This window comes from Triticum dicoccoides, chromosome 2B (assembly GCF_002162155.2).
Source record: "Triticum dicoccoides isolate Atlit2015 ecotype Zavitan chromosome 2B, WEW_v2.0, whole genome shotgun sequence".
NCBI classification, from domain to species: Eukaryota; Viridiplantae; Streptophyta; class Magnoliopsida; order Poales; family Poaceae; genus Triticum; species Triticum dicoccoides.
Genome location: NC_041383.1, coordinates 168,498,578 through 168,525,405, shown reverse-complemented (window position 1 = coordinate 168,525,405; position 26,828 = coordinate 168,498,578). Strand labels below are relative to the sequence as shown.

At 44.1% G+C, this 26,828-nt stretch overlaps 2 protein-coding genes across 7 annotated transcripts; both read right to left on the bottom strand.

The window, feature by feature from the left end:
* Window positions 1-9,535: 9,535 nt before the first annotated feature.
* On the bottom strand, window positions 9,536-18,893 carry LOC119362824. Of its 6 annotated transcripts, none has more exons than XM_037628087.1 (4): window positions 18,819-18,893; window positions 18,460-18,746; window positions 14,523-16,399; window positions 9,536-10,077 (listed from the first exon to the last, which is right to left on the bottom strand). In XM_037628087.1, the coding sequence occupies exons 2-3, from the start codon at window positions 18,689-18,691 to the stop codon at window positions 14,742-14,744; spliced, it is 1,890 nt and encodes a 629-aa protein (XP_037483984.1). In that variant the 5' UTR covers window positions 18,692-18,746; window positions 18,819-18,893; the 3' UTR covers window positions 9,536-10,077; window positions 14,523-14,741. The 6 variants fall into 6 exon arrangements, with proteins under 6 accessions (XP_037483984.1, XP_037483985.1, XP_037483987.1 ...); XM_037628088.1 differs by lacking the exon at window positions 18,819-18,893 and adding an exon at window positions 13,742-13,804 and having other exon boundaries at window positions 18,460-18,807; XM_037628090.1 differs by lacking the exon at window positions 18,819-18,893 and adding an exon at window positions 10,953-11,109 and having other exon boundaries at window positions 18,460-18,807.
* Window positions 18,894-23,034: 4,141 nt separating this feature from the next.
* LOC119362823 (pyruvate dehydrogenase (acetyl-transferring) kinase, mitochondrial-like) lies at window positions 23,035-26,801 on the bottom strand. Its single transcript, XM_037628085.1, has 6 exons — window positions 26,527-26,801; window positions 25,489-25,750; window positions 24,864-25,044; window positions 24,520-24,667; window positions 23,470-23,674; window positions 23,035-23,320 (listed from the first exon to the last, which is right to left on the bottom strand). Exons 1-6 carry the CDS (start codon window positions 26,764-26,766, stop codon window positions 23,262-23,264), a joined length of 1,095 nt encoding a protein of 364 aa, XP_037483982.1. The 5' UTR covers window positions 26,767-26,801; the 3' UTR covers window positions 23,035-23,261.
* Between the last annotated feature and the right edge of the window lie 27 nt (window positions 26,802-26,828).

The window sequence follows — 26,828 nt, the reverse complement described above, 5'->3', positions numbered from 1 at the left end:
CCGATTTAGAGAATTCGGTCTCACCGATTTGGCCCAGGCCATTGCACAAGTATTTTTCGGTCTGACCGAAACATACAAATCGGTGTGACCGAGTTCATTTCTCTGTGAAACCCTAGCAATCTCGGAGTCACCGAACTATGCCTTGGTCTGGCCGATTTCACATGTTTAGACTCTAAAGTTGCTTCGGTGTCTCCAAGATGGACATATCGGTAGCTCCGAAATGTTTTCTGTAGAAAACTGAAACTAAGTTTTTGACTCATTTGTTTTGCAAAATGTCTGCACTTTGTGATGCTCATCCACTCTATCTCAACCTATCTATTCACATGGTCAGCTTTCAGTGTCAGCCATGTTAGACAACAGTGACAGCCAGAACAGATTTGAGGAGCAGGTCAACCTGAGTGAGGGCACTAGTCCCTCTAACAGCAGTTTTGAGAAGGATAGCAGCTCCACAAACCTCTTCAGATGCTTTTGTTGCAGGACTCCTCTCCACGCCACCTTCACACACCGGAGCTCCTGGAGATCGTGCTTAGAGAGTCGTATAGCACTATGCATTTCAAGCTTTTTGGTAACTTGTTTCCAAAGAGGGAGAAAGTGTATGGATCATAGGCTTCGAGAGAGAGAGAGATAGTGTGTGTGTGTGTTTTGCTTTATTTTCCTCTCTTGCTACCTTGTTCACCTGCTTGTTTGGTTGCTACATTATTTGTGCTTGTGTGTGAGATACTGCTATGATCACGTGTTTGATCATATTATGCTTTAATGTGCACTTGAATGATGATATCTTATCTCTTATGTGTATGATCATTCATATCTTGCCTTAGCGATGAGTGCATATTTCATATTCTATCATTTGAGCGCTCCACCAAGATGTATGTGACATGGAAGAGTAACCCATGATCCTAATCGATTGTGCATTTGCATTCAAAAGCAAATTTTAAATAATGCACAAATTTAGGGGGAGCTCTTGCTTATCACATACTTCTCAAAGCGACGATGTACTTCATTTATATTATCATTTGTCGAAGCTTTGATCTATATGTTGTCATCAATTACCAAAAAGGGAGATATTGAAAATGCAACTAATCCCTAGGTGGTTTTGGTAGTTCATAACAACATATAGCTCATTGAACTAATATCCATTCAAGATTAATGTTTCAGAAAGTTCAGTGATTGGTATGGCATGGACTAGAGATGTGGACCCCTCAAAATTCTAAGGACACATATTGGCAAAAGCTCAAGACTCTTCATTTTCATTTTAGTGATCCAAGATCACACTGAGTCCATAGGAAAGCCACTACAATTAAAAGGGGATGAGGTGTTGCTTAATGGCTTGCTTGCTCAAAATGCTTAGTGATATGCTCCAAAAGCCCTCAACCACTTTCTCATTTCCACATATGTCCTAAACCTAAAGTCAAACTCAGCCCCACGGATTTGATCTATCCGGCGCCACCGAGTTCACTTTACATAGCCATAGCCAGGAACCCTAGTTAGTTCCGTCTCACCGAGATGGGATTGCAAACTATCTATTTCCCTTCGTAACATTTTGGTCTTACCAAGATGAGCGATCAGTCCCACCGAGTTTGCAATGCAAACTCTCTGTTTCCTTTTCGTAACGTTTCGGTCTCACTGAAATGAGAGATCGGTCCCACCGAGTTTGCTTGACCAAGTCTCTGTTTGCTTGTTGCTGAAATCAGTCTCACCAAGTTCATGTGATCGGTCTCACCAAGATGAGGTTTTGCCCTAACCCTAGCGCATCGGTCTCACCAAGTTGATATTGTCGGTCCCACCGAAAACCCTAACGTTCACATTTTGATCTAGATCGGTCCCATCGAGTTTCACTATTCGGTCTCACCAAGTTTGGGAAATTGTGTGTAACGGTTAGATTTTGTGTAGAGGCTATATATACCCCTCCACCCCCTTCTCTATCCAAGAGAGAGCCATTAGAACGTGCCTACACTTCCACTACTCATTTCGTGAGAGAGAACTACCTACTCATGTGTTGAGACCAAGACATTCCAATACTACCACAAGAATCTTGATCTCTAGCCTTCCCCAAGTTGCTTTCCACTCAAAACATCTTTCCACCATATCCAAACCTGTGAGAGAGAGTTGATTGTTGGGGAGACTATCATTTGAAGCACAAGAGCAAGGAGTTCATCATCAACACACCATCTATTATCTTTTGGAGAGTGATGTCTCCTAGATTGGTTAGGTGTCACTTGGGAGCCTCCGTCAAGATTGTGGAGTTGAACCAAGGAGTTTGTAAGGGAAAGGAGATCGCCTACTTCATGAAGATCTACCCAAGTGAGGCAAGTCCTTCGTGGGCGATGGCCATGGTGGGATAGACAAGGTTGCTTCTTCGTGGACCCTTCGTGGGTGGAGCCCTCCGTGGACTAGCGCAACCGTTACTCTTTGTGGGTTGAAGTCTCCATCAACGTGGATGTACGATAGCACCACCTATCGGAACCACGCCAAAAATATCCGTGTCTGCATTGTGTTTGCTCCCTCCAAACTCATCCCTTTTACCTTCATATGCAATGATTTACATTCCGCTGCTATACTCTTAGAATTGCATGTGTAGGTTGATTGCTTGACTTGTGTTAAGTCGCTAAAATCCGCAAAGACTTAAAATTAGGGAAAGGCTAGATTTTTATTTGGTCAAGTAGTCTAATCACCCCCCTTCTAGACATACTTTCGATCCTACACTGCAGAAGTACTGCCGCTCGGCCGAGCGGTACTACAGCTGGGACCTCGCACAGCACCCAAGGGAGAAGGAACAAAGAGAAGGGTCATTTATCGGCAGTAGTAGCGATAGTAGGGGCGGTACTGCCGCTCCTACTGCCGCTGCTACTGCCGCTGAACCCGACACAAGACACGCAGGTCTTGAGTCGAGGCGGTACTAGCGCAGAACCGGAGCCGTACTACTGCATGTGGCCATGGCCGGTACTACCGCTTATGGACTTCAGCGGTACTGCCGCTCTGGGGCCATGGTACTGCCGTTGGCTCCTCCCTTATGCCACTTCAACGAAAACAAGTATACTCCAAGGAAAATAGAACTACCACAACTTTTGAATTGAGCTCCGAATTGAGCAAACTCAAGCTTGTTGGATAGAAGAAAATGAGTAGCCTAACATATAGAGGAGTGAAACCTCCAACAGAGAAGAACCAACATAACCTCCAACATCGAAAACATCATAGAAGATGCATGTGAACTCCGTTTTCAATGAACTCGAGCTTGTCATCAAGATGACCATAAGCTCCAAATCTCACGAGGAGAAGAACCAAACAAGAACCAATAAAGATGATGCAAGGATGCAATGGTTTGAGCTCTCTACAAACGAAACGATGAAGCTACTCATCAAGAGCCCCCCTTATGACAATCGATCCTATAATCCGGTCTCCCAACTACCACCATGAGACCAGTAAAATAGAAAACCTATCAAGGGCAAACCTTTGCCTTGCACATAGTCCACCTGAGCTAGATGATGACGATCTTGACTACCTCAAGTTGGACCACCTTTCTTGATTGCGTTGGCTCGATGAAGACTAGTTGATTGCTCCCCCATACTCCACTATCGGTGAGCCACTCTTTGGTACATCTTCACAAGTTCATTGACACCACAATGGACGGCAAGCTTCAAGGATGATCTCTTTGTGATGCTCCACTTGAACTGGCACACCGCAATCTTGATGAAAATCACCACTTGATGTCATCCTCTCCATGGGTTGTATGATATCTTCCTCTTAATTCAAGCCCATGGAAACATGCCTAACCCCACACAGAACTCTCATGTAGACCATGGGTTAGTACACAAAGCGTAATGGACAATGTTTACCATACCATGGGATCACTTGATCCCTCTCGGTACATCTTCTACACTTTATGAGTTGATCAACTTGATTCACTCTTGACTTAGTCTTGATCAACCTTGAATCTTTCCAACTCTCTTCATTTGGATGATGTCTTGAAGGTAAACATGAATGATCACACAATCTTCTTCTTCAAGACATGCTTGCAATAAGCTCAATACTCACATGACCAATCTTTGGATAATTCCTTAATAGCACCTTGGTCAACTCATAAACTCCTTGAAACCAACACATGGACTTCAAGAAATGCCTATGGAAAAATCCTTCAAATATAACTCAATGTAACCATTAGTACATAGAGAATGTCATCAATTACCAAAACCACACATGGGGGCACCGCATGTCCTTTCAGGATCTCACGGGAACAGAAGGTTGCGGTGGTGGAAAAGTGTTTTCGTGGATGCTTCTGGTGGTTTGGGAATATATGTGAATATATAGGGGGCAAAATTAGGCCATGGGAGTCACGAGGGGCCCACAAGGCAGGGGCGCGCCCTCCCCCCTTGTCGCCGCATCGTGGCTCTTCTGACTTGATCTTCAAGTCTCCAGGGTGTCTTCTGGTCCAAGAAAAATCATCACAAAGGTTTTATTCCGTTTGGACTTCGTTTGGTATACCTTTTCTGCAAAGCTCAAAAACAAGGAAAAAACAGAAACTGGCATTGGGCACTAGGTTAATAGGTTAGTCCAAAAAATAATATAAAATAGCATATTAATGCATATAAAACATCCAAAACATATAATATAATAGCATGGAACAATCAAAAATTATAGATATGTTGGAGACGTATCAGACGCTGTCATTTGAGAAATATGCCGTTTTAAGCCGGACAACTCTTCAGTCACATGTTTAAGTTGGGGCTCATCATCTTCCGCTCTCTTTAGAAGATTGACCCTCTCAGTTTCCCAGGCGGCTCTTTCTGTATCAAAGTTGGCCTTGATCTTCTCAATAAGATGGTTTCAGGCTTAATTCAGCCCTGGCACGTTACTTCATTGCGTCTCCAAGCTTTTCTTTAAATCAGCGATGTTTAACTCACTCAAACTCAAAGCTTCCTGCCAAGGGTTACAAATAGTAATAGTGTTCAAATAAATGTTAAGGTGACTAAGTGCATATTTAACAATCGTATTTAAGTGCCAAGCACATTGCAAGCAATATCCTTGGCACTTGGGGGCTAATGTACAATGAAGTTTTAACTCGGTGATACAGAAGACCCGGTTCTTCTTTATAAGATAAGCCGGCCCTTGGGGGCTACAAGTGATTTATCAAATTTGCCATTTTAACCCAGCTCATCTTTCAAAGATAAGCCGATCCTTGAGGGCTACACTTTGGAAATTTTTACAAGTCTCAAGCATACTCAATGTTCTTCCTATAGTTAAGACTTGGGGGCTATACGAATATAAATATATGCAAGATAACTAAAGAGGGGTTAAATACATTCGTACCTCATATTTCTGCTTCATCAGGTTGACTAAGCCAGCTTCCATATCGCAACTGGTATGAAGGCGGCTTAAATAGCCCGCGTGCAACTCGCCTGCGCTGAATGAGGTATAGCTTTCTAGATCAAGCTTGGCCTTGCCCTTTTCCAATAAGGGCATCTCTTCCTTAGCAGAGTGCTTGGTTAACACTTTGGAGACTTCGGGCGCTTTAAAAGCCGTCCCAGTGATGATAGTATCACCAACGTCATCATCAGCAGGGTTCTTGATAATCAGAGGAGTCGGAGAAGAAGGTTTAGGACATGGCGGGTCAGGATTACCCACCGGGTCGGCATCAACATTCATAGCCTCTGAAACTATTGCCTCAGTCTGTGGAGGCGGGTCATCTTGTTTATTTTGAGGTTCCTCGGGCTGTTCAGGATTAATTTCTGGAGTTACCAGTACATGTTCTTCTGATTCAGAAATTTGAGGGGCCTTAGAAGAGTCGCCAAATTTCCTTTTCTTCTCATTGGCTTTGGCCCTGTGATCACATTGAGTATTAAGACATCTTTACTAGCAAAAAGCTGAAGGGCTATAAGTAAAAGCAAAAGGCTTACCCTCATTTCACAATGAAGGTAGGCAGTTGTGTTTGAGATGAGTTGCCAGAAGAGGGTGGCGACTCCTGGTAATCAGAGTCAGAAGGGTTAAGAGGATGTCGTATAAGGCCAGCTTTGGGTAAGGAAAAGGTTGGACTGTGTGGCACCTCAGCTGGCCGTTTACGGGCAGAAGGTTCATGGCTTAACCAGGCCATTAGGTCACTAGAACCGCCACTCCGTATTTGGCGTCTTGCGTCATATTGAGCCTTCTTCAAAACAAAGTTTGGGTCTAAATAAGCATTTGGGTGAGAAAATGGTACTTTCCTGACAACCCGCCTGATTCCCCTCGGAGGTGGCGAGTCTGAGCTAGAAGAGATAGAAATTACCTCTTGATTATCAGTCCAGCTTGATGCACCATCATCCTGTGTGTAAGAAGCGCCAGCTAAGTCATAAAGAGATGGCTAATAGAGTCAAATTCCACCTCAGGTTGGTCATCGATTTCTAATGATTCGCTCGCAGCGGTCGGTTTAGCCATGGCAGCTGGCTTAGTCTTCTTTGGTTTCGGACCACTCTTCTTTTTGGTGCAATGGATTTAATCTTCCTTTTCCAAAAGGCGGAATCAGGTTATATAATGAGAGAAGATTGATAATTAAGCCATAGAACAGAGTCAAATATATTTTTAAACCGGGCATAAAGTAATACTTACAGCTGGGGGCGGGGTTAGCCTTGAAAAACGAAGGCAATCCAACTTTGTTGCAATTCTCTTGTGATTCCCCAAGTAAAGAGTTCACATCTTGAAAGTCTTCTTCGGGAGTGAAATTATCACACCCATATCGTTGAGGGTCATCTGACTCGCTAGAGTATTCGCACATTAAATTAGGCTGGTGACTTAGAGGAACAATCCTCCAGGAAACCCAGCAGCGGGCTAAGTCGACCCCTGTCAACCCATTGGCTAGCAAAGTAATTTTACCTTGGGGTAGTATTGGAGAGCCTCAGTATGTTCAGTGGGAATAAGTTTGCTTGGCCGGTCAAAATCGATGGGAAGGCGATCAACCCGGTAACCCGGCTAAGAGTTTTAATTTGTTGGGCCGGTGTTTTTGCAATAGAACCAGGTTTTAACCCAACCCTTGGGGTGGCTCAACAAAATAGCGGAAGGAAAGCAGCCGTCTCGACGTCTCTGAATTGAGATTTCGCCTAGTTCTTGAAGTGGACCACTGGCACACTCAGTCTGGTGATTCAAATAGAAGAACTCCTTGAAGAGAGAGACTGTGGGTTCTACTTCCAAATAGACTTCACAAAATATTTGGAAGTGGCAGAGGTTTGTTATTGAGTTTGAGCCTATGTCTTGAGGGTGGAGGTTGAAGTAATGTAAAACATCTCGAAAGAATTTTGATCCGGGTGGTATGAAGCCCCTAAGAATATGGTAAGTGAAAACAATCACTTCTCCCTCGCCAGGATTAGGGATGCTCTCCCCTTGGCTGAGCCGCCGGCCAATTTCTTCCCGGGCCCCTAATTGACCTTGATCTACATAATCCTTGAGCATCTGCTTGATGACCAGAGAAGGACCCCAATTGCAAAGAGTAGTTTTGGCCATGTTAAGCTGCCTAAAAATATGAAGGCAAGTTAAAAGCAAAATACAAAGGTAAGCCGTCTTAAGCTAATGGCGGGTTAACTGAAAGAAATAATTTCTGGAAGTTCTTGATAAATTGCATATACATGGATAAGTCGTCCGAAAGGTGAGGGGCAGGTCAATTATCTAAGGAATCCGAGATTGGTGAAATTCTGCTAAGTATAGAACAAACAGACTTCGCAATTTACAGCTATATTTGTGGATCTACGTCAGTTCATAAAAGGGAAATAATTGCTAAACCTAAAAGGCAGTGATGGAAAAGCTAGCAGGTTATGTACTGATTTTGAAGAGGAAGCAATCTATCTAAGATACAAGATGAAGGCTAAACTGCTACCACATTACCTCTACCCCGTCTTTTGGATTGAAATGAGTCCTATTCAGAAACAAGATGAACTTAGATGAATGCCGATGAACTCCATGAAATCAGATGACCTAATGCAAATCTGAGGGAAGAGAAGAATGACACCTGACAATGCTGGAGGAGAGCGGACGTGTGCCGTTGAGTTCTGGTCACGACAGGTTGATGCAGCGGCCTCGACGGAGCGGCTAGCACGGTTCAACTGGGTCGTGGCGGGCGTTGTGAGGAAGAAGAAGAAGTGGGGCCGGCAGGGTAAAGTGAAAAGAGATGAACCCCATGCTTATTTATAAGGGAAAAGTGGGAACAGTGAAACGGCATGCGTGAAGATCGAGGAGGCGTCATAATTACTGTAACAAAAAGGGCGCCTCAATTTTCGAAATGGATGATTAATGTGAAAGATCCATTGTGACGTCATGAATGTTTTTTCTGAATTTATGAAAATGACATCATCCTTTCATATGACGAGTTATGAAGATTTGTTCAAGGTTAAAATATTTAGAAGGGCCAAAGAAGACTTGCCAACCAGAGATATTGAAGATTGACATGAACAAGTTCAAATCAGCCTGGGGCCTAATGTTGGGGATATAAGCCCACGGTGAGACCCGCCATAACAGAGTCGGCTAGGTTGTTGGCGACTCATAAAGGAAGCTTTAGACAGGCCCAAGAAACCAAGACACGGAGCCAGGAGGCGGCTTACGAGGTGGACCGGTTGAAAGCCCAAGACCAAAAAACGGTGCGTGACCAGAAGTTGTAAGCCGCCCAATGACAACTTGCCAAAGAAGGTAGGGTGACTTAGAGCCGGCGTCGGTCAATAAGTATAAGCCGGCTCAGACTCTTGTAAACCCAGGGCCTTGACCGGTGTATATAAAGGCGAGTCCCCGCGGCGGGTAAAATCGATAGCTGGGTTAAGCGAATCCGCTCCCTTGTAATCGATACTCAAAGCAATATAACTCAAAGCAGGGTGTAGGCTTTTGCCTTGATCGTAACCCCTTTAAGCTAGTCACCGTAGCGATGGCCTCGCACCCAAGTCCTTTCGCTAGGGCATTTGTCGTGTTAACCCCACCACAGTGTAGATTCACTCATTTTGCCCTCACCTGGATAAACGCGTGTCTCTCGTCCCGCTCAACCCCTTTAAACTAGTCACCACAGCTATGGCCTCGCACCTAAGCCCTTTCGCTAAGGCATCTGTTCACTCATTTTACTCCGTATATAGTTTGTATTAAAATCTCTAAAAAGACTTGTATTTAGGAACAAAGGGAGTAGAAAAAATATAGGAATTGCATGGCGATTAATCTTCTGTGCATGTCAGAAATATACATAGACCAGAGTTGTTCCTCTAAAATTTCTCCAAAATTTAGACTTATTTGAAAAGCTTCCCCAAATATCCTGGAAGACACTGTTTTAATCAAAATATAACACGCGAGCAACATACTTCGATTTTGTATGAACACCCCTAACATGGCAGCCAATAAACCCACATAGCTCAGTACTGCTAATAACAGTCGCCCAGGAGCTATATTTGTATACTTCTCACATTACAGTATCTAGGGTGTATAAATCACGACTGGTACAAATCATATATTAAGAAAGTACTCCCTCCGTCCCATAATATAAGAGCGTTTTTGACACTACACTAGTATAAAAAACGCTCTTATATTATGGAACGAAGGGAGTAACTTCTTGTCAAAGCCTTGTCATAAGAAACCTGATAATTCCTAGGTCATCTGTCCCATGTCCTAACTGTCATTTGTTAGATCTAGCTTGCATGTGACTCCTTGTTTTCAGTACAATCCAATGACATACGCAGATACGTACGCCACATGATTTGGAATTTCTATTCCCTCAGAACTGCAAAAACGTCTTATATTAGTGCGCACAGAGGTACTCCCTCCGTCCGGATATACTTGTCATCAAAGTGAATAAAAGGGGATGTATCTAGATGTATTTTAGTTCTAGATACATCTTTTTATGTCCATTTTGATGACAAGTATTTTCGGACGGAGGGAGTAGTAGAGTATCTTCTAAGCACTTGTAATTTGCTTCAAGATTCATGCACCTGTCTCCTTATCTCTCCCCTTCTCCCATGCCGTGACCCCCTTCTCTTAAATTTATCCCCATTGCCGCAGCCAGTGCTTCCACGCCGCTTCAACAAAACTGCCAGTTCCGTACCATTGCCTTGCTTCTGCCATCAGAGCAGGTTAGGTGTTGGGACTAGGTGCCTGCATAACAAAAAAGCGAGAACAATCCGATGAGATGATGCACTTCTCTAGGTCTAGTAGTAATCTACTCTGTGATAGTTCAAATAGAAAGATGCACTTAAAACTTCAGGGAAACACGGATAAATTGTTCAGGATTCGCATTGACTGAATATAAGCAAAGGAAGTGAAACATCTTCCTCTGGAACACGCACTTATGTGCGTGTAATTTTGTACTTTACTAGAAAATGGCGTCAAAATAATGCAGATCTTTCAACCAAAAACGACTGGTAAAGAAGCCTGAAAAGCTAAAAGTTAGGAAGAAACCAAAACCAAAACCAAAACCAAGACACAAACACAAACCAAACATTAAAAAAGAAAAAGAACAGCCATCCTGCTATGCATATGAAGTGAAACATGAGCACACCATATTTTTTGAGCGGAAATGAGCATACCATATACTTCAACGGATATGATTTGCAAGGCACCACCAAAATATCGAGCAAAAAGGGTGAATGGCAAGAAGACTTTAACCATATCCTGCTAGTTAAGCCTTCACTAGGCCATCAATATCAAGTGGATCCTTTGCAAACTGAAGAATTATAAGGAGGCAGTTGGCATTCCACTACCTTCATCCCTGACCTCCATTACCAAAGCACTGAAGGTCAAATAATTAAATCACAGGTTCACCACCTGGGATGTATTTAATGAGAACATGTTGGCTCTCCGCATCAAGTGATGCACACAGCCATCATGATCCCTCATGTTGATTGTTTAATACTATAACATGACCAAAACAGGTCTCAGTCCACAAAATCTAGCACTCTGCTGACATTACAAAGCATGTACTCCAGTTAGCCAAAACTCGAGGACCAAGGAAGGATATTATTGGTAATCACCCATGATTTTCGAGCATAGCAGCAGCCAATCAGATCGCAGTTATTTCAGAGCATCGCAGCAGCCAGCCTCGCTTTTGCATGCAGCCAAAACAAGATTAACCCGTCGTTATTGCGTGCAGCTGGTTGCATGCAGCAATTCACCCGAAACGGCAGAATCCTGCATGCGTTCAACAGAGGGGATCATCGAGGGGAAGCAAACGGCACGTCCAGCGGGGCCCTAAAAACACGGACGCAGCTGGCTTGCTAAGTGGCCCGACGAACCTGGACGGAGGGAGTATCACATAGAAGGATTGATCAATAACTTTGATTCTGCGTTTACTTTTAGTAACAGCGAGTGAATGTTGTTGAGGAAGAGGATGTAGCAAGAAATTAAACTGACAGGGAACTCATAAATTGGATTCCCTCACAGCTGTGGAGATCTACGTGAGTGAAGAGGCCCAGCAACAATATATGGACAAGCCGAAATGCTACCACAGACTAAAGATCAAAACAACAATATTCCACTGAGAAATTTTGGCAAAATCTCCCATAAACATGGTAATATGGACACACAAGCAAGATGATTGAAATATATGCAGATCATAAACACAATATGAGTGCAAAAAATCCATATAAACAATTCAATGTTAAATGTAAAATCCATACAGAACTCAAGCCTGTGATCAAAACAACAATATTCCACTGAGAAATTTTGGCAAAATCTCCCGTAAACATGGTAATATGGACACACAAGCAAGATGATTGAAATATATGCAGATCATAAACACAATATGAGTGCAAAAAATCCATATAAACAATTCAATGTTGAATGTAAAATCCATACAGAACTCAAGCCTGTGATCAAAACAACAATATTCCACTGAGAAATTTTGGCAAAATCTCCCGTAAACATGGTAATATGGACACACAAGCAAGACGATTGAAATATATGCAGATCATAAACACAATATGAGTGCAAAAATTCCATATAAACAATTCAATGTAACTCTTCAAGATTCATAAAGAAACCTTCCAAGGACCTACTCCCTCCGTTCACAAATACAAGATGTTCTAACTTTTTCAGAATCAGAAATAATTTGTTACCCATGGTGGTAGCTACACGGCCCCAATTTTTATCTCTAATTATTTTGGTAAATTATTTTGGACTATGAAAAATAACTCTATGACGATATTTATAACGAAAATATCGTGACTTTAGACCAGCCAGGCAAGCAAATAGGTAATTATGCCAAAAAGGCAAGCAAAAAGACTGAGAAAAGTGAGAAAGGCCCTTTCTACACAACGAAAAGACACTTGTGTCAAAAAGGAAATAAAAAAGACAAAAGAGAAGTGAGAAAAAGTCGTTTTCTAAACAACAAAAATGCACTTGTGCCAATGCCATAAGAAACCCGACACCTCATATATCAAAAAAGGCACTTATGCCAAAGGGTGTGTAGCTGCCACCATGCGTGGGTAGCTACCACCATGCATAGGAAATCGCCTCTCAGAATATATAGACACGTTTTAGTGTTTCAGTCCATATGTAGTCCACATTGAAATATCCAAAACATCTTATATTTGTGAACGTCGGGAGTACCTACTAAATATAGCATGGTAACAAGACTTCAATTAATCACATCACTAAATGTACTCCAGCAAATGATCATGTGAGTGTTTGTGTGTGCATATCCAGATCATGTGCTATCCCCCTACAGTAAGTTGCTTAAACAATCACCTAGCCATCAATGGAAACATGGCAATATGTGGTACAACCAAATGAAAAGACACCGTATGAAAGCACAAGATTATCTCATAGCATTAGTCCATTTGCAATTGACTACCGCAGTACAATGTTTTCCAAATTTCAACAACTATTCAATGATCACGTGCATGCATGTCAAAACATAATCTCATACCACACACAAGTTATGGTAAGTTATCTCAAAAAAAAAACATAAATCTCATCAATAGCTTATATGCCGAGCACAACTAAAGTGCCACCATTCAGTGCCCACCCACATCCATACCATCACGTGAGGGCATGTGGGATCTCCAAACTGGTGGAGTAACCTCCAGCTCATGGAGGTTCATAACCAAGGTCTCCAACCTTTAAATGCATATGCAACAATATGCATTTATTTCCTCATAAATATGAATCATAACCCATATATTCCACAAACACGAGCAAGAATTCCGAGCATAATAAGAATGATACAGTAGCATATTCGACCAAAAAAAAACCTTCTCAAGAGTCATGAGCAACATATACAATGAAGAACAAGGAGCGCAACATACACAAACATCCAATGGTATCAGTGGTGACGTGCACCCATTGACTACCAATATGCATGTACTTGCCTCAACCAGAGTGCAAGGTGCAGCTGTAGCAACAACATCATATTCCATAACACGAGCAAGAATTTCAAGCATAATAAGAATGATTCAGTAGCTATATTCGATTAAAAAAACTTCTCAAGAGTCATGAGCAACATATACGATGAAGAATAAGGAGCGCAACATACCCAAACATCCAATGGTATCAATGGTGATGTGCATCCATTGACTACCAATATGCATGTACCTGCCTCAACCAGAGTGCAAGGTGCAGCAGTAGCAGCTCCAACATATTCCATAAACACGAGCAAGAATTTCGAGCATAATAAGAATGATTCAGTAGCCATATTCGACAAAAAAAAACCTTCTCACGAGTCATGAGCAACATATACGATAAGAACAAGGAGCGCAACATACACAAACATCCAATGGTATCAATGGTGACGTGCATCCATTGACTACCAATATGCATGTACCTGCCTCAACCAGAGTGCAAGGTGCAGCTGTAGCAGCTCCAACCCAACTTGCCTCTAACGCTCCTGTCCAACCATTGCCAACAATCCACCTCAGCCCCTCCAAGGTAGAATTCAACTAAGAGCATTGAAATTCTAGAAAACATGTCATGAGGTGGGTGACCAAGTGACCATAAAACTCTATTTGGGATTTATCATAGAGACAATGCTTTGGAACCCTGAGTTATACCTCAAGCGACTATTTTGGCTGATCATAATGATTAGCCAACTTTGTTAACCCATAGAAATTTCAGCACAAGTTGAAACATAGCAAATGATGGCACTTTAAGCATCTAAAGAAAATACTCTAGAACTTTCATGTTGGATCCAGATTTTAAATCTAAATTGTATAATTTATTATGTTGGTGCTCAAGTGACAATTTATTATGTTCATAACCAAAGTCTCCAACCTTAAATGCATATGCAACAATGTGCATTTACCATGGAGTCATGCTTTGAAACCCCGAGTTATGCCTCAAGCGACTATTTTGGTTGATCATAATGATTAGCCAACTTTGGTAACCCATTGAAATTTCAGCACGAGTTGAAACATAGTAAATGATGGCACTTTAAGCATCTATGGAAAATACTCTAGAACTTTCATGTTGGGTCCAGATTTTAAATCTACATTGCACAATTGATTATGTTGGTGCTCAAGTGACAATTTAATAACTTAAACATAATCAAAGAAATCCTCTGGAGGCCGACATTTTCAAACAGTAACTTGAGTTAGACAAAGAAATACCTACTAGAAAGCTAGTGAAAACCTCCTCCACCTCTTCTTCATCATAGCCCTCCTTCCTCTCTTCCTCCTCTCGGGCGATTGAAGGGAAGGGCATACAAAGAATCCAATAGGAGTATACTTGTCACTTTGTCAGCATGGCCTGCCAAAGGGGAAGGGCATGGGGTAGACTCTGGAGTGAGCTGGTGCAGGACAAGCTGCAACGCCAGGGCGGCACAGAAGTCACGAGCGGCGCTGCTGCAGGAGAAGTTGCATTGCCTGCCAGAAGTACCCCGGAGGAAATGTCAAAGCTGGATGCAGCTGAGAAGCACCCACTTGATGATACTGTCCTGCGACTGGTTGGTGAGCTAGAACCGCTGTAGGAGGATGAGGGGCTGAAGATGCCAGATGCAGCTGAGAAGCACCCACTTGATGATACTGTCCTGCGACTGGTTGGTGAGCTAGAATTGCCGTACGAGGACGAGGGGCTGAAGATGCCGGTTGCAGCTGAGAAGCACCCACTTGATGATACTGTCCTGTGACTGATTGGTGAGCTGCTAGAACTGCCGTAGAAGGATGAGGGGCTGAAGATGCCTGTTGCGTCATCACGTCTGCTTTACCCAATGACACAGCTGTTGACATGGTGTAGACTCCAGAGTGAGCTGGGGCAGAAAATTTTCCATCACCCGTATGTGGCGGCACAGGAGCTGGAGGTGGACTTAGCACAGCAGGAGTCGCCTGCAAGAAGCACCATGGTGGTGGTGTCCAAGCTGGAAACAGGCGAGAAGCACCCACTTGATGATACTGTCCTGGTCCTGTCATTGGCCGGTGAGCTAGAACCGCCGTAGGAGGATGAGGGGCTGAAGATGTCGGTTGCGTCACCACGTCTGGTTTACCCAATGACACAGCTGTCAGCATGGCATAGACTCCAGAGTGACCTGGGGCAGAAAAATCGCCAACACCAGTATGTGGCGGTACAAGAGCCGCAGAAGCCGGAGGTGGGGTTGACACGTCAGAACTCTCCTGCAAGAAGCACTCCGGTGGTGGTGTCGAAGTTGGGCCAGAAGGAGTTTCAGCAGCTGTCTGTGGCGACGCAGCCACAACGGGGGAAGCTGGAGGTGGAGAAGGCACATGAGGGATCGCCTGCCAGGAGACAGACCCTGGTGAGGGCATGACTAAGTCTTGTGAATGTGCCAGCTGCCACTTGACAATGCTGTCAGGATTTGCTTTGCACACTCGATCCTTGTGGCCCTGTCGGCCACAACCGTGGCAGTCACCACTAAAGGTGCACTCTGCAGCACGGTGCCCATCACCACACTTATAGCAGATCAAGCCCTGCCCCTTGACTGCTTTTAGTTGCCCTTGCATTGGTTTCTTGAAAGCAGTTTGCTTAGTGCTGGTATTTGCCAGCCAAATCATCTTCTTCAGCTGCTTTTTGCTTGCTGGTTTGGACACATTGTCTGTCTCCATTTCTCGAGGTCGCTTAACTTCACGTTTCTTATCTGCCATGCCGTTAGAACCGCTTTGACGATCACACAAAATATTCTGCACTTCAGGGTTGGCATCTTGAGTCACATCCAAAGAACTAATGTTCCTTGATGTAGCCAAATCATCCTTATTGCCACAAGATGTGCTGCTTATGTATGGTGACTGTTCTAATGGTGGTTCTCCAGCCACAAGGCTTTTCCAGAGCCAAACACTCTTTGCTGCAGCAGTAAGTGTTTGAGACACGTTTGGAGGTTGTGCCAATAAAATATTGTATCGCCTCATTTTAAGCTTATGAATGGCATGAGAGAAGTCCCGGTCACCAGAGATAAGCAGATAATTTGCTGGTGGAGGATTGTCAATAGCCCAGAACAGCATGTCAACCAAGATCTTCTTATCACTTGCATCTTTAATGCCTGCATTCGCTAGGAAATAATAGTAAATGAAAAGATGTGCTTAAATATACAGTATGCTAGACATGTAACTCAAAATGTAATGCAATCAGTGCATAGCTTTGCCATGTTCATTGGCCAGCTCTGAAAAGAATATTTGGGAAAAAAAAACTATAGTGGTACTTCAAGGTCATTCTTCTAATCGGAAGAAATTTTATACAAGTATGGATCTGACAAATGGAAATGATAATCTCGCAAGCTATAGTTAAAGAAATCAGTTACTCATAAGAGTATGTGTAGTACACGCTCACTTATTTGGATCACTGGATAAATCATAAGGAAAGTACAAAGACAAACAATATTAAGAATCATAGAGAAACAAGCTTGCCCAACATCGATTGAAGAGATTTACGGGATAGAGTTGGGGTAGCAATGATTGAAGAGAAGCTTGTCCAACATCGTTTGAGATGGTTTGGGCATATTCAACGCAGGCCTCCAGAAGCTCCAGTGCGTAACGGACGGCTAAAAAGTGCTGATAATGTCAAGAGAGGTCGGGGTAGACCAAAGATGACATGGGAGGAGTCCATAAAGAGAGATCTGAAGGACTGGAATATCACCAAAGAACAAGCCATGAACAGGGGTGCATGGAAGTTAGCTATCCACGTGCTAGAACCATGAGTTGGTTTCGAGGTCGTGTGGGTTTCAGCTCTAGCCTACCCCAACTTGTTTGGGACTAACGCCTTTGTTGCTGTTGTATAGAGAAAACACATATACTTCTCAAGCAGCGCATATCACTTATTGGGCTGTTATGTGCACAGATATAAGATTAGCTAATATTCAAACAAATTCTGTATATATTTAAATAAGGAGGGTTATTAAGATAGGAAGAGATGAGACTAGAGATAGAGATCGAATCCATATGCCTATCCATTGGGTTATTACATGGGGGTCAGGTAAGTCCTCCCATACAAGATACAAGGGACAACATATGTATGTATCTCAACCAAGCAATAAGAACAGTTTATCAACCTATTTTCTCTTTGATTCGTGCACGAGTGATTGTTTGGGGGTCACATAGGTCTCCATGTCAGCCTCAGTTCCTTTCCTCGACAATTTTCTTAACCCCCTAGCAGCTTCTGCTACGAAGCTCCAGTCATAGATGCCAAGGGAAAGGTCTGAATGTTTCCCAACGCTAAGGTGATGAATGAGGGCTTGGGCTAAAGCTATGTTGATGCCGGCTGGGAGGCTAGCTCTGGACAGGCAGGAATCACTGAATCAGGATCATCATTCGATATCATTAGGGGAAGGTTCTCCTTGCTTCTTGGAAATTCATGCCTATTTGTGCTAGCGCAGAAGGACGCAGAAATATTTTTGTGCCTCAAGGTCTCCGTGCTTTGGTGTTGGTGACCAGGTGCCCAGGGGTGCTTGAGTCAGACTGTGGCCATGCCGTGAAATGGGCGTACGTTTCTGCAGTGGATCGTTCATCAAGCTGGTGTCATATGAAGGAGACGAAGACGTTACTGTTTACTCTTCAAGAGCTGAATGTGGGTCACATCCCATGGGTGAGCAACCAGGCCGCGCATTGTTTAGCACACTTAGATAAGTGTGAGCCGAGTTGTGGTGTGTTCATGAGTGTCAGAACATTACTCCCTCCATAAACTAATATAAGAGCGTTTAGATCACTACTTTAGTGATTTAAACGCTCTTATACTGGTTTACAGAGGGAGTATTCCGTAATCAAATAAAGCTGACCTGTTCCTAAAAAGAGAGACCACGAGACTGAAATCAAGGCACTCCGCTCCCGGAGCTGGAGTTAAAAAACACGGAGCTGGGAAACGGATGCTCCGCAGCTCCTCGTATTTTTAGGAGCTGGAGTGACTCCGAACAGGGCCTAAATCAGGAAACTCCTAGACCCTAAGATTCCACTATTATTGTCCAAAATTACGCCACATCCAGCAACATACCCACTCAGAAGCATCTGTCTCAATCGAATATCCCAGCAATCAGGTCACCAGAGAGACAGACCATTGACCAAAGTGATAAAGCAGGGCTACTGGCCGTAAGGAGGGTAAGGGGTTCCGTACCGGCGGGGACGTGGTGGAGGGAGACGCCGGTGCTGGAGAGGGCGTGCTGGACGTTGTGGGCGATTTGGTGGGTGTCCCCGTAGGCGGAGACGGAGATGGGGCCGCGGTAGCCGGCGGTGGCGAGGGCGGAGCTCATGTTCTGGACGATGAGCTGGGGGTCGCAGCTGCGCGGGACGGCGCAGTTCTCGATGTCCCACCACACCGACGTCTTGACCGCCGCGTACTCCCCCATCGCCGGCCGCCGCTAGGGTTTCGCCGGCGGAGATGTGCGGGGGTCTTCGGGGCTTCTGTGATTTGCGGCAGATTAAAGCGAGGATTATTTTTTTTCGTTTTATTAATGAACGAACGTGGGAGATTACCTCCAGAAAAAATCGGACGGGTTCTGTATAGAGCCCTAACGTATCGTCCCTGCGAATCCAGGCCGCCGCCGCCGCCGCCGCGTCAGGACTGGTGTTGTAGAGTTTTTTTTTTCGAACTGTTTTTTTAAGATCAATTTTCGAACTGGTACTTTTTTTTTGAGAATTTTAAGATCAATTTTCGAACTGGTACTTGTGTTGTGCTCGCCCCATTCAAATGTGGTGGCCTTACCACCACATGATCAGTACAACAACAAGATCAAACAATGCAAGCAACCAAATGAAACCAAACACAGCAAGTAAGGAAATAACAGCAAACTATTTAACTACATAGCATAAGTCGAGATTAACAGCAGGGGCGTCCTCCTTCCCTGCTCCATGCCAGGGTGCTGTTCCTGGCCAAAATATGAACAAGTTCCCAGCACAAGTCTCCCTACACACTATAAAAGTTCAACACTAACACCTTACTTAACTTAACTACATAGCATGCTTGATGTCACCATGGCAGTTGTGCCTGCTGCAATGAAACCTGCACATGATCGAGGAGTCGTGGTTGTAGATCTGAACCTTCAGTCCGAGTCCTGAGATGCGCACAACAACGAGGTCGCCGGGGTCGATCCGGTGGTGGCGGCAGAAGTAGTTCCGGCCTCGGCCAAGCACCATGTGCCCCTTGAAGTTCTGGACCTACACCCAGAACACACACCGCTTGTTCGCCGACAGCATGACCACGCGCGGGAGCCGCTTGATGACCAGCCAGGTATTCATCACCTCCACAAAGTTGTGAGGGGCGACGAGCATGGCGAGGTCTTTGTTGTCCTTGATCCGCTGGTAGAAGCGCAGCGGCTCCCGGGCCCCCTCTTTGTGGTCCTGCCTCGGAGATCGTCCCCTTGAACGACGCAGGCTCATGAAGGCGATCCTGCCAGGCAGGTCCACCGTCCTGAGCCACCTGTTCGTGGCGATGAAATCATCGACGCCCTCAGCTCCGGCCACCACCTGAGCTCCTCCACCCGCCACATCCCAGTCAGTTTTCAGTATTTTGTCAGGCAACATGACAAGTATTAGTATCAAACAAAGCAAGCAAGCAAAATGACACTGATCAGTGGCACTTGCTGTCACTTGTTGTTGGGCAAGTGCACTGAGTGGACTTGCCCAACAGCAAGTGCCACTGATATGAGCAAATGCCACTGATCAGTGGCACTTGCTGTTGGGCAAATCCACTGATCAATGCACTATCCTAAGCATGGAAACATCTAAAAATAGCAAGCGAAGTGCCAATAGCACTCATGTGCAGCCATGCACATTTGGCATCATCCTAAAATGGTCTTACTATATGCACGTATAGCAATCAGCACAAACCCTAGCATGAACACAACTACTAGCATGATCACAACTAACTAGCATGAAGACAGATCATAGGACACACTAGCAGTAGCAGAAACAAAATATCCTAGGACACACACTGTAGGAACCAAGAACAGATCGGTCCGCTTGGATTCGATTGGGATCAAATCCAATCGGATATCCAATCCTATCTAATCCGATCGAATCCACTAACTACTACCACATGCCTAAGAAAATAAATCCCTAATCTACATCTACGAGTAAGCATTGAGGGGATTGACTCTCCAGAGCTTGCGCAGCCGCAGCGAACCGAGGCCGGGGTGAAAACCCCGGCGGGAAGGAGAGAGGTGGCAGAGCAGAGGAGGAGCCGGCCCTGGCGAGGCCTGCGACATCGGTCCCGTGCTCATCGCCACGCCGAAGGTCGAGAAGCATGACCCGCCGACACGAGAAAACCCTTGGACGGGGGTCAAGAAAACCCGTTGCCCAATGGGGTCCCAAGAAGCGACGGCTCCGTGGACGGGGCCGGCGCTGAGCCCAGGACCACGAGGTCCGGAATCAGCGGCGGAGCAGGAACGGCCGGCTCCGCATTGGCCGACGCTCGTGGTGGCCGGCAGCAGATCGGGGACGGCGCTCGCAGCGCCGACGCCAGGTCTCGGCCCGAGTTATGGAGCTCAGCCAGCCAGCGCTCCTGGATGCTGGTGATGCGCTGGTCGACGGGGTCAGAGGGCGGCGCGTCGGTGGGCGAGGCGGAGCCATCGGAGGAGAGGAGAGGGAACGGTGGGAACAATGCGCGCGGGGCGGTGACACGAGTGTGGGGGGAGTTATGAGGCGCCCCGTCCATCTCCCGCGTTGCCCGAGGCGTCCAACCCCCTCGCACGCGTAGCCGCGCCGAGTCAGGCTCGCGAGAAACTGCCGATTCGACAGTTTCCCGCCGGGCCAAGCTGCGGCCTACTTTAAGATCTATGCGGGCCACAAACCGCATGCGGCCCAGGCAACCAAACAGGCTGCGCACATCCCGCGCGTGTGTGGTTGGGGCATTTCCTAAACGGCGCCTTAAGCGCCCCTTAAAGGCCAACCTGTACAGGGCGCACACCCCCCTCTCCCCGCTGGGCCGGCCCATTTCATAGAGAGGTGGGATTCGAACACAGGACTTCATTTGTTTAGCGTGAATGCAGCAACCAACCAGCCACCCTCATCTAGTGTGACTGGTTGCATCGTTTTTTCTATTGTTTTCTTTCCTTTTTCTTCTTTTCTTCTGTATTCGTCTTTTCTTTTTCTTTTTTTTCTCTGTACCTTCTCTCAAAAAATGCGTGAACTTGTTTTCTGTAATATCCGTTGAACATTTTGCGATATCCGTTGACATTTTCTTAAAATAAGCTGAATATTTTAAATAATACAGATGAACTTATTTTAATATATGATGAACACTTAAAAAAATAGGAATATATGCGCTGAAGAATTTTCGGACACGTACTGAACATTTGTGAAAATACGTTGAACAATTTGCGAATACTCATTGAACATTGTGTAATATATACTGAACAAAATCAAGAAACATAGTGAACAATTGTATACTCATTGAACCAAAACCAAAATAAAAAAAATATCCTGAACATTTTTTATATCCATTGAACATTTTAAATAATACACGATGAACATTTTTGAAACAACATGAATATATGTGTTGAACAATTTATGCATTCAACATTTAGTAAAAACATTGAAAAATTTCATAATATACGATGAACATTTTTATAATACACGATGAACATTTTTAATACATGATGAACAGTTTTATATGCAGAGGTGAACAATTTTCATAATATACAATGAACATTTTTCTTAATACATTGAAATTTTATGTAATACACGGTGAATATAAATTTACCAAATTGAGAAATAGTTCATCAATTGTGAAAAAAATCAAGAATTAAAATAAAACCGTCGAACCAGGAAGAAGAAAAACGAAAAAAGAAAAAAGAATAGTGAAAAGAAGTAAAGAAGTAAACGATGTTAGAATTTTCGTGTGAGAACTGGTGGCCGATTGGTTTGTGCGTGCTAATTCAAACGTGAGGTCGCGTGTTCGAGTGCAGCCATATCTGCTTTTTTTTTCATTTTGGAAAACAGGAAATAAATAGATGGGCTGGCCCACGCCAGGGAGCGCGTGAGCGCTGGTTTCGTTCGGCGGCGCGTAACGCGCCAGTTAGGAGCTCCCTGTGGTTGGCTGCATGCGGGCAACGCCCGTACATGTGGGACTATCGATGGATGTCGGTACAGAGAATCTGAATTCGGACACGGCCTCGTCTGGTCTGTTCGTTTCAGCTAAAGCCATTTGGCCTGCAACGCCACATTCAGCCACCTCATATCAAGCACGCCCATTTGGGACGTCCCATGCCACTGCGCACGGGGAGTGAGCTTTCTTATTAGAAGGGTCAACGACCTACTGACTGGAAGCGACACTTTTTCAGGAAAGGGAACTGATTCCAAATAAAATCAAACTGCATGGGAAAAGTAGGAAACAGGAAATGAAAAGACTGCCAGACTTTTAAAAAACCTAATCTTAGCATCTACCAAATGCTAGGAGAAACAAAGTCAGATAAGAAGTGACAAGCTATCAAAAGTTAGCAAAATTTGAAAACAGACCAGAATTCCTCGAGGTACACTGATCAGGGTGTAAGACACATGATGACATGAACAGCCGCATGCAGGGCATACAAGATGCAACTTCCAGCCCCAAAATTGCTACTGCCTCCGTCGCATAATATAAGATGTTATTTCAACCAATATATGAGTAAATTGGTTGTCATAACATCTTATATTATAAGACGAAGGCAGTAGTCACAATAAGCAGATTTTAGCTTCCATCACCTGACGAGTCTGAAACTATGTACCGGCTACCGCGGATGATTGTCTTTACTAACAACGATGCCAAATTATGTAACACAGGTAGAAAAGCAGAAACAATGAGAACATTATAGCTAGAAGATACAGGTTTAACAGCTATATATGGCTGGCCCTTGAAACAATATTTGCAAACCAGAACAAGGATTACAATATAACAAGAGCAACCTAATTACAGGAACTGTATCAGGACAGGAGGGGTCACTAAGGCAATGGCTCCTCCGAGTCTCCCAGACGTGACAAGTGGAGGTAAGCATCAGTGCCTACGCAACACAAAAGGCAAGAATGATCAGCCGAATACATCATGATGACAGAAGCAGAAAGATATACACGAAAATTCAGGTAAACATTCACAAATTATCCAAGGTTCATGCTGAGAGATTAGCAGAAACAAAGCAAAATATGACTGTACCGTATCCCTCCATGGATATGATTTGTAGGTCGCCACCGAAATATCGCGCATAAAGGCGACTAACTGGAAGTCCAAAACCATACCCAGCCATAGTTACTCCTTCACTAGGGCCCTCCATATCAGGTAGATTCTTTGCGGTGCTGTAAAGATATGTGAAAATTCTAGGGAGCCCACTTCTCCGTATTCCACCACCTTCGTCACTGACCTGCATTATTGAAACAATGAACTCAAACCACCCTCGGGAATGGTTTCTTATGATGAATATTTGACAGGAATGGGTCTCATATGTTCCAAAAATCTTAGCGGGTTATAGCTTCTAGCATAAGAAGACAACTATCACATACAAGAACTGATATCTACCACTTTGACAATGGATCCAGTTTTAGTGACAGTAATGACATGTCAGCAGACATGCACCGTAAACAATATAGTAGTGTCTGCAGCTTCATCGAAAATATCAGCATAGAGTAACAATAAATGTCCTAGTTAGGCACAAAACTTGCAAAGAATTGCACCTGCCAAAAATAACTGGCGTTGAAAAATGGACATGCCCTAGAATGGCTTTGGACATGCATTCAAATTGGTGTTTGGGTTTAGATTTACACTCAGCAGTCCACATTAATCCATATCTTTCTTAGTCAGGTTATAATCCCAATATTAAAATACAAATCGAGTAATTCACAATTGCATTCATGCACAGCCTAGTAACGCGAGATGCTAAATTCATACAAAGATAGGTATCAGTAGAAGTTTTTTTTTCTCGAGAAAATGCAAAAACACTTGTGTTTCATTTCATTGTTAAGGTAGAGAGGTTCATATACATGGAGAAAGGTTCAGAAGCCTCGATGAGGCCTGACACAGTGCCCGGAAGAAAACAAACCAAACAAGGGAATTTTATCAGTCATTGCACATATTTGCAAACTGCAATGTTTTAGTAACTGCTTGTGTACTCTTTAGGCTAGAATGTACTCCCTCCGTCCAAAAAAGCTTGAGCTTTTTCAGACGGAGAGAGTACCAAATGGATGCTAGGTGGTATCAGGGAAATCATACCTTAATAGTAACATCCTCTGTTCCATCAGCAACTATAATTCTGACAGGAGGAACATCTTTATCAGAATTCATATATCTTTCCTGTACTGCACGAAGGGAATTTTTCACCAGTTCAAACAGCATGAGATGAAGATGCGATGTGACATATCTGCACATAGTTAATTGCGAGTAGTTAGTTAGCAAGACAACAATAAATGGGGCCACTCAATCAACATGATAACAAAAACTATAAGCCAATGAACATGTAACCTGACAAGTGACAACAAAGAGGTGCTGTTGCTAACACATGATTTAATCCACGAAAAAAACAAAGGTGATTGGTGGAGTTTATATCTGAAACTTACGGAAATGTTAAATTTTGATCTCCATAAATGTTGATGTCAGGAGCTGATCCGTATTCCCTCATACAAATGGAACGGGCATCCTCACTAGCAATTTGAGCTACCTGTATGGGGGACAATTTTGTATTGATGAGGCCTATGACGCCAGGCTCTGGTTCAGGATCATGCAGAGCCACATGCTGCCCTGAAATTAAGCAAGTTGGTCTAATTCAGAACAAGTTTCTAACAATTAGCACTCAACTTAAGTATAAATGATTTGATACAGAATTTACACATTAAGCAAACACTTTACCATTTTTCAGTTTTTAAGCCATATAACAGTACAGTTTGCTCAAATAGCATAGCATGAAGTTTGAACATAAAAAATATCAAGTAAGCAACCAAAATAGAACTGTCTATCAATACAAGTCAAATTTGCAAATCAGCCAAAAGATAAGGATTCTGCTTGATAGCTTAACATTGAACTTCAGTATATGACTATATGTTACTACTGCGTCAGCTGTTAGAAAAGGCACATGATCCATCATTTGTTCCGAATCGCAAGCAAGATTTAGGATAGAATGACAAGAGCTTAGACAACGTTTATAAATACAGCTCCAGAGAGAAGAGTAGTACCAAGCTCACAAACCTATGAGCATGCGAATACCAATCCTTGACATGTAAAATCGATCAAGGAACCCGTGGATCTCGTCGAATCCTGGGGGAAGCTTCCTTGAGCTGAACTGTTCATTTTTCAGCTGTTGCACTCCAAGAGCCATAGTCGGTACCACGTTATTGTGCCGCACTTTGATCATCTTAATCATCTGTGTGAAAGCAAGCTCGTCGTCCCGATTCCTCACTTCTGGAAAATACCGGATGTCGCGGAACGAGTCCAAGTACCAGTCCCTCACCTTCACAATCGTCAACAGACAAACCATCAGTCCCACACAAGGATGCTCAGTTTGGTAGGAATCAGTAAATCCAGCGTGAGTTTTTTTTTCTTGGTAAATATTTACTATTCAATGAATTCAGACTCTCTAGTATTGACGTGATAAGGTCAGGAAGACAAGACAGCACGACAAAAGCTTCAAGCATATACTCATACAAAAAGCATGTGAGCCCACTAACGAACTCCTATTAGAAAAAAAATTAAACAAGTGGGCAAGCAAGAGTCTTCAAAAGTTCCTCCTTAATCCTTATCCTACGATAACTTGACATGTTGATGACAAATTGAAGTGAAAATGAAGAAGGAAATAAACTAAACAGCACATCAGTTGGTCACTCAAGAGTTCAACTATATATCATTCTGAATCAACATAGAACTGTTTAGGTACTGACACAGTGGCAGTATCTTCTTCGCATTCGAAATCTCCTGAACAAAGCTGACACCGAATCGAATCCTAACAGTTAACACGGAGATATACCAAAAACATCCTCTGACCTTTTAAAAATGATCCCGAGAAAACATCCTAGTAGTAAGAAAATAAGGATACAGACAGCAAAATCATCTCCCCAAGCAAGCAAAGCGAAAAATTGGGCGCTCACCGAAACATGTCAAATCATCGACGGGACAGACTGATGAAAGCAAGCCATCAAGGACAACGGCCAACGGCAATTCCAACCTAGTCTAGCCTAGCGTCAAATCGAAATTTAACCACCAAAATCAGCGCAGGGGCGGGGTGGAGACCTTGAGGATGGCGGGCTTGGCGGAGAGGCCGAAGGGAAGAGACTCGAGCTCGAGCGCGCGGCGGGCGATGCGGATGGGGAGCTCCTTGTGCAGGAACTGCGCGGAGAGCAGCAGGTTGCGGTCCGTGGGGACGGACCCGAACTCCATCATGTACCGCAGGCTCACCCCAGTCTGCTTCATGCTGCCCCACCGCCCCACCTCCTCCGCCACGGCCCGCGCCACCGGCTCCGACGCCATCATCCCTCCGCCCCCCACCGCCGCCACCGCTCGCCGACGAGGAGCCGGATAACCGCCGTGCAAAC

Bases quoted from the DNA above. Each gene is read 5' to 3' on its own strand.
- LOC119362824 (XM_037628087.1), bottom strand. From the start codon at position 18,691: ATGGGGGAGTACGCGGCGGTCAAGACGTCGGTGTGGTGGGACATCGAG. The intron at 16,400-18,459 runs GTACGGAACCCC...TAGCGAATGCAG, and splicing joins CCTCCACCACGTCCCCGCCG to GCATTAAAGATGCAAGTGAT.
- LOC119362823 (XM_037628085.1), bottom strand. From the start codon at position 26,766: ATGATGGCGTCGGAGCCGGTGGCGCGGGCCGTGGCGGAGGAGGTGGGG. The intron at 25,751-26,526 runs GTCTCCACCCCG...ACGATTGTGAAG, and splicing joins CCAAGCCCGCCATCCTCAAG to GTGAGGGACTGGTACTTGGA. The intron at 24,668-24,863 runs GTAAGTTTCAGA...AACTATGTGCAG, and splicing joins GATCAAAATTTAACATTTCC to ATATGTCACATCGCATCTTC.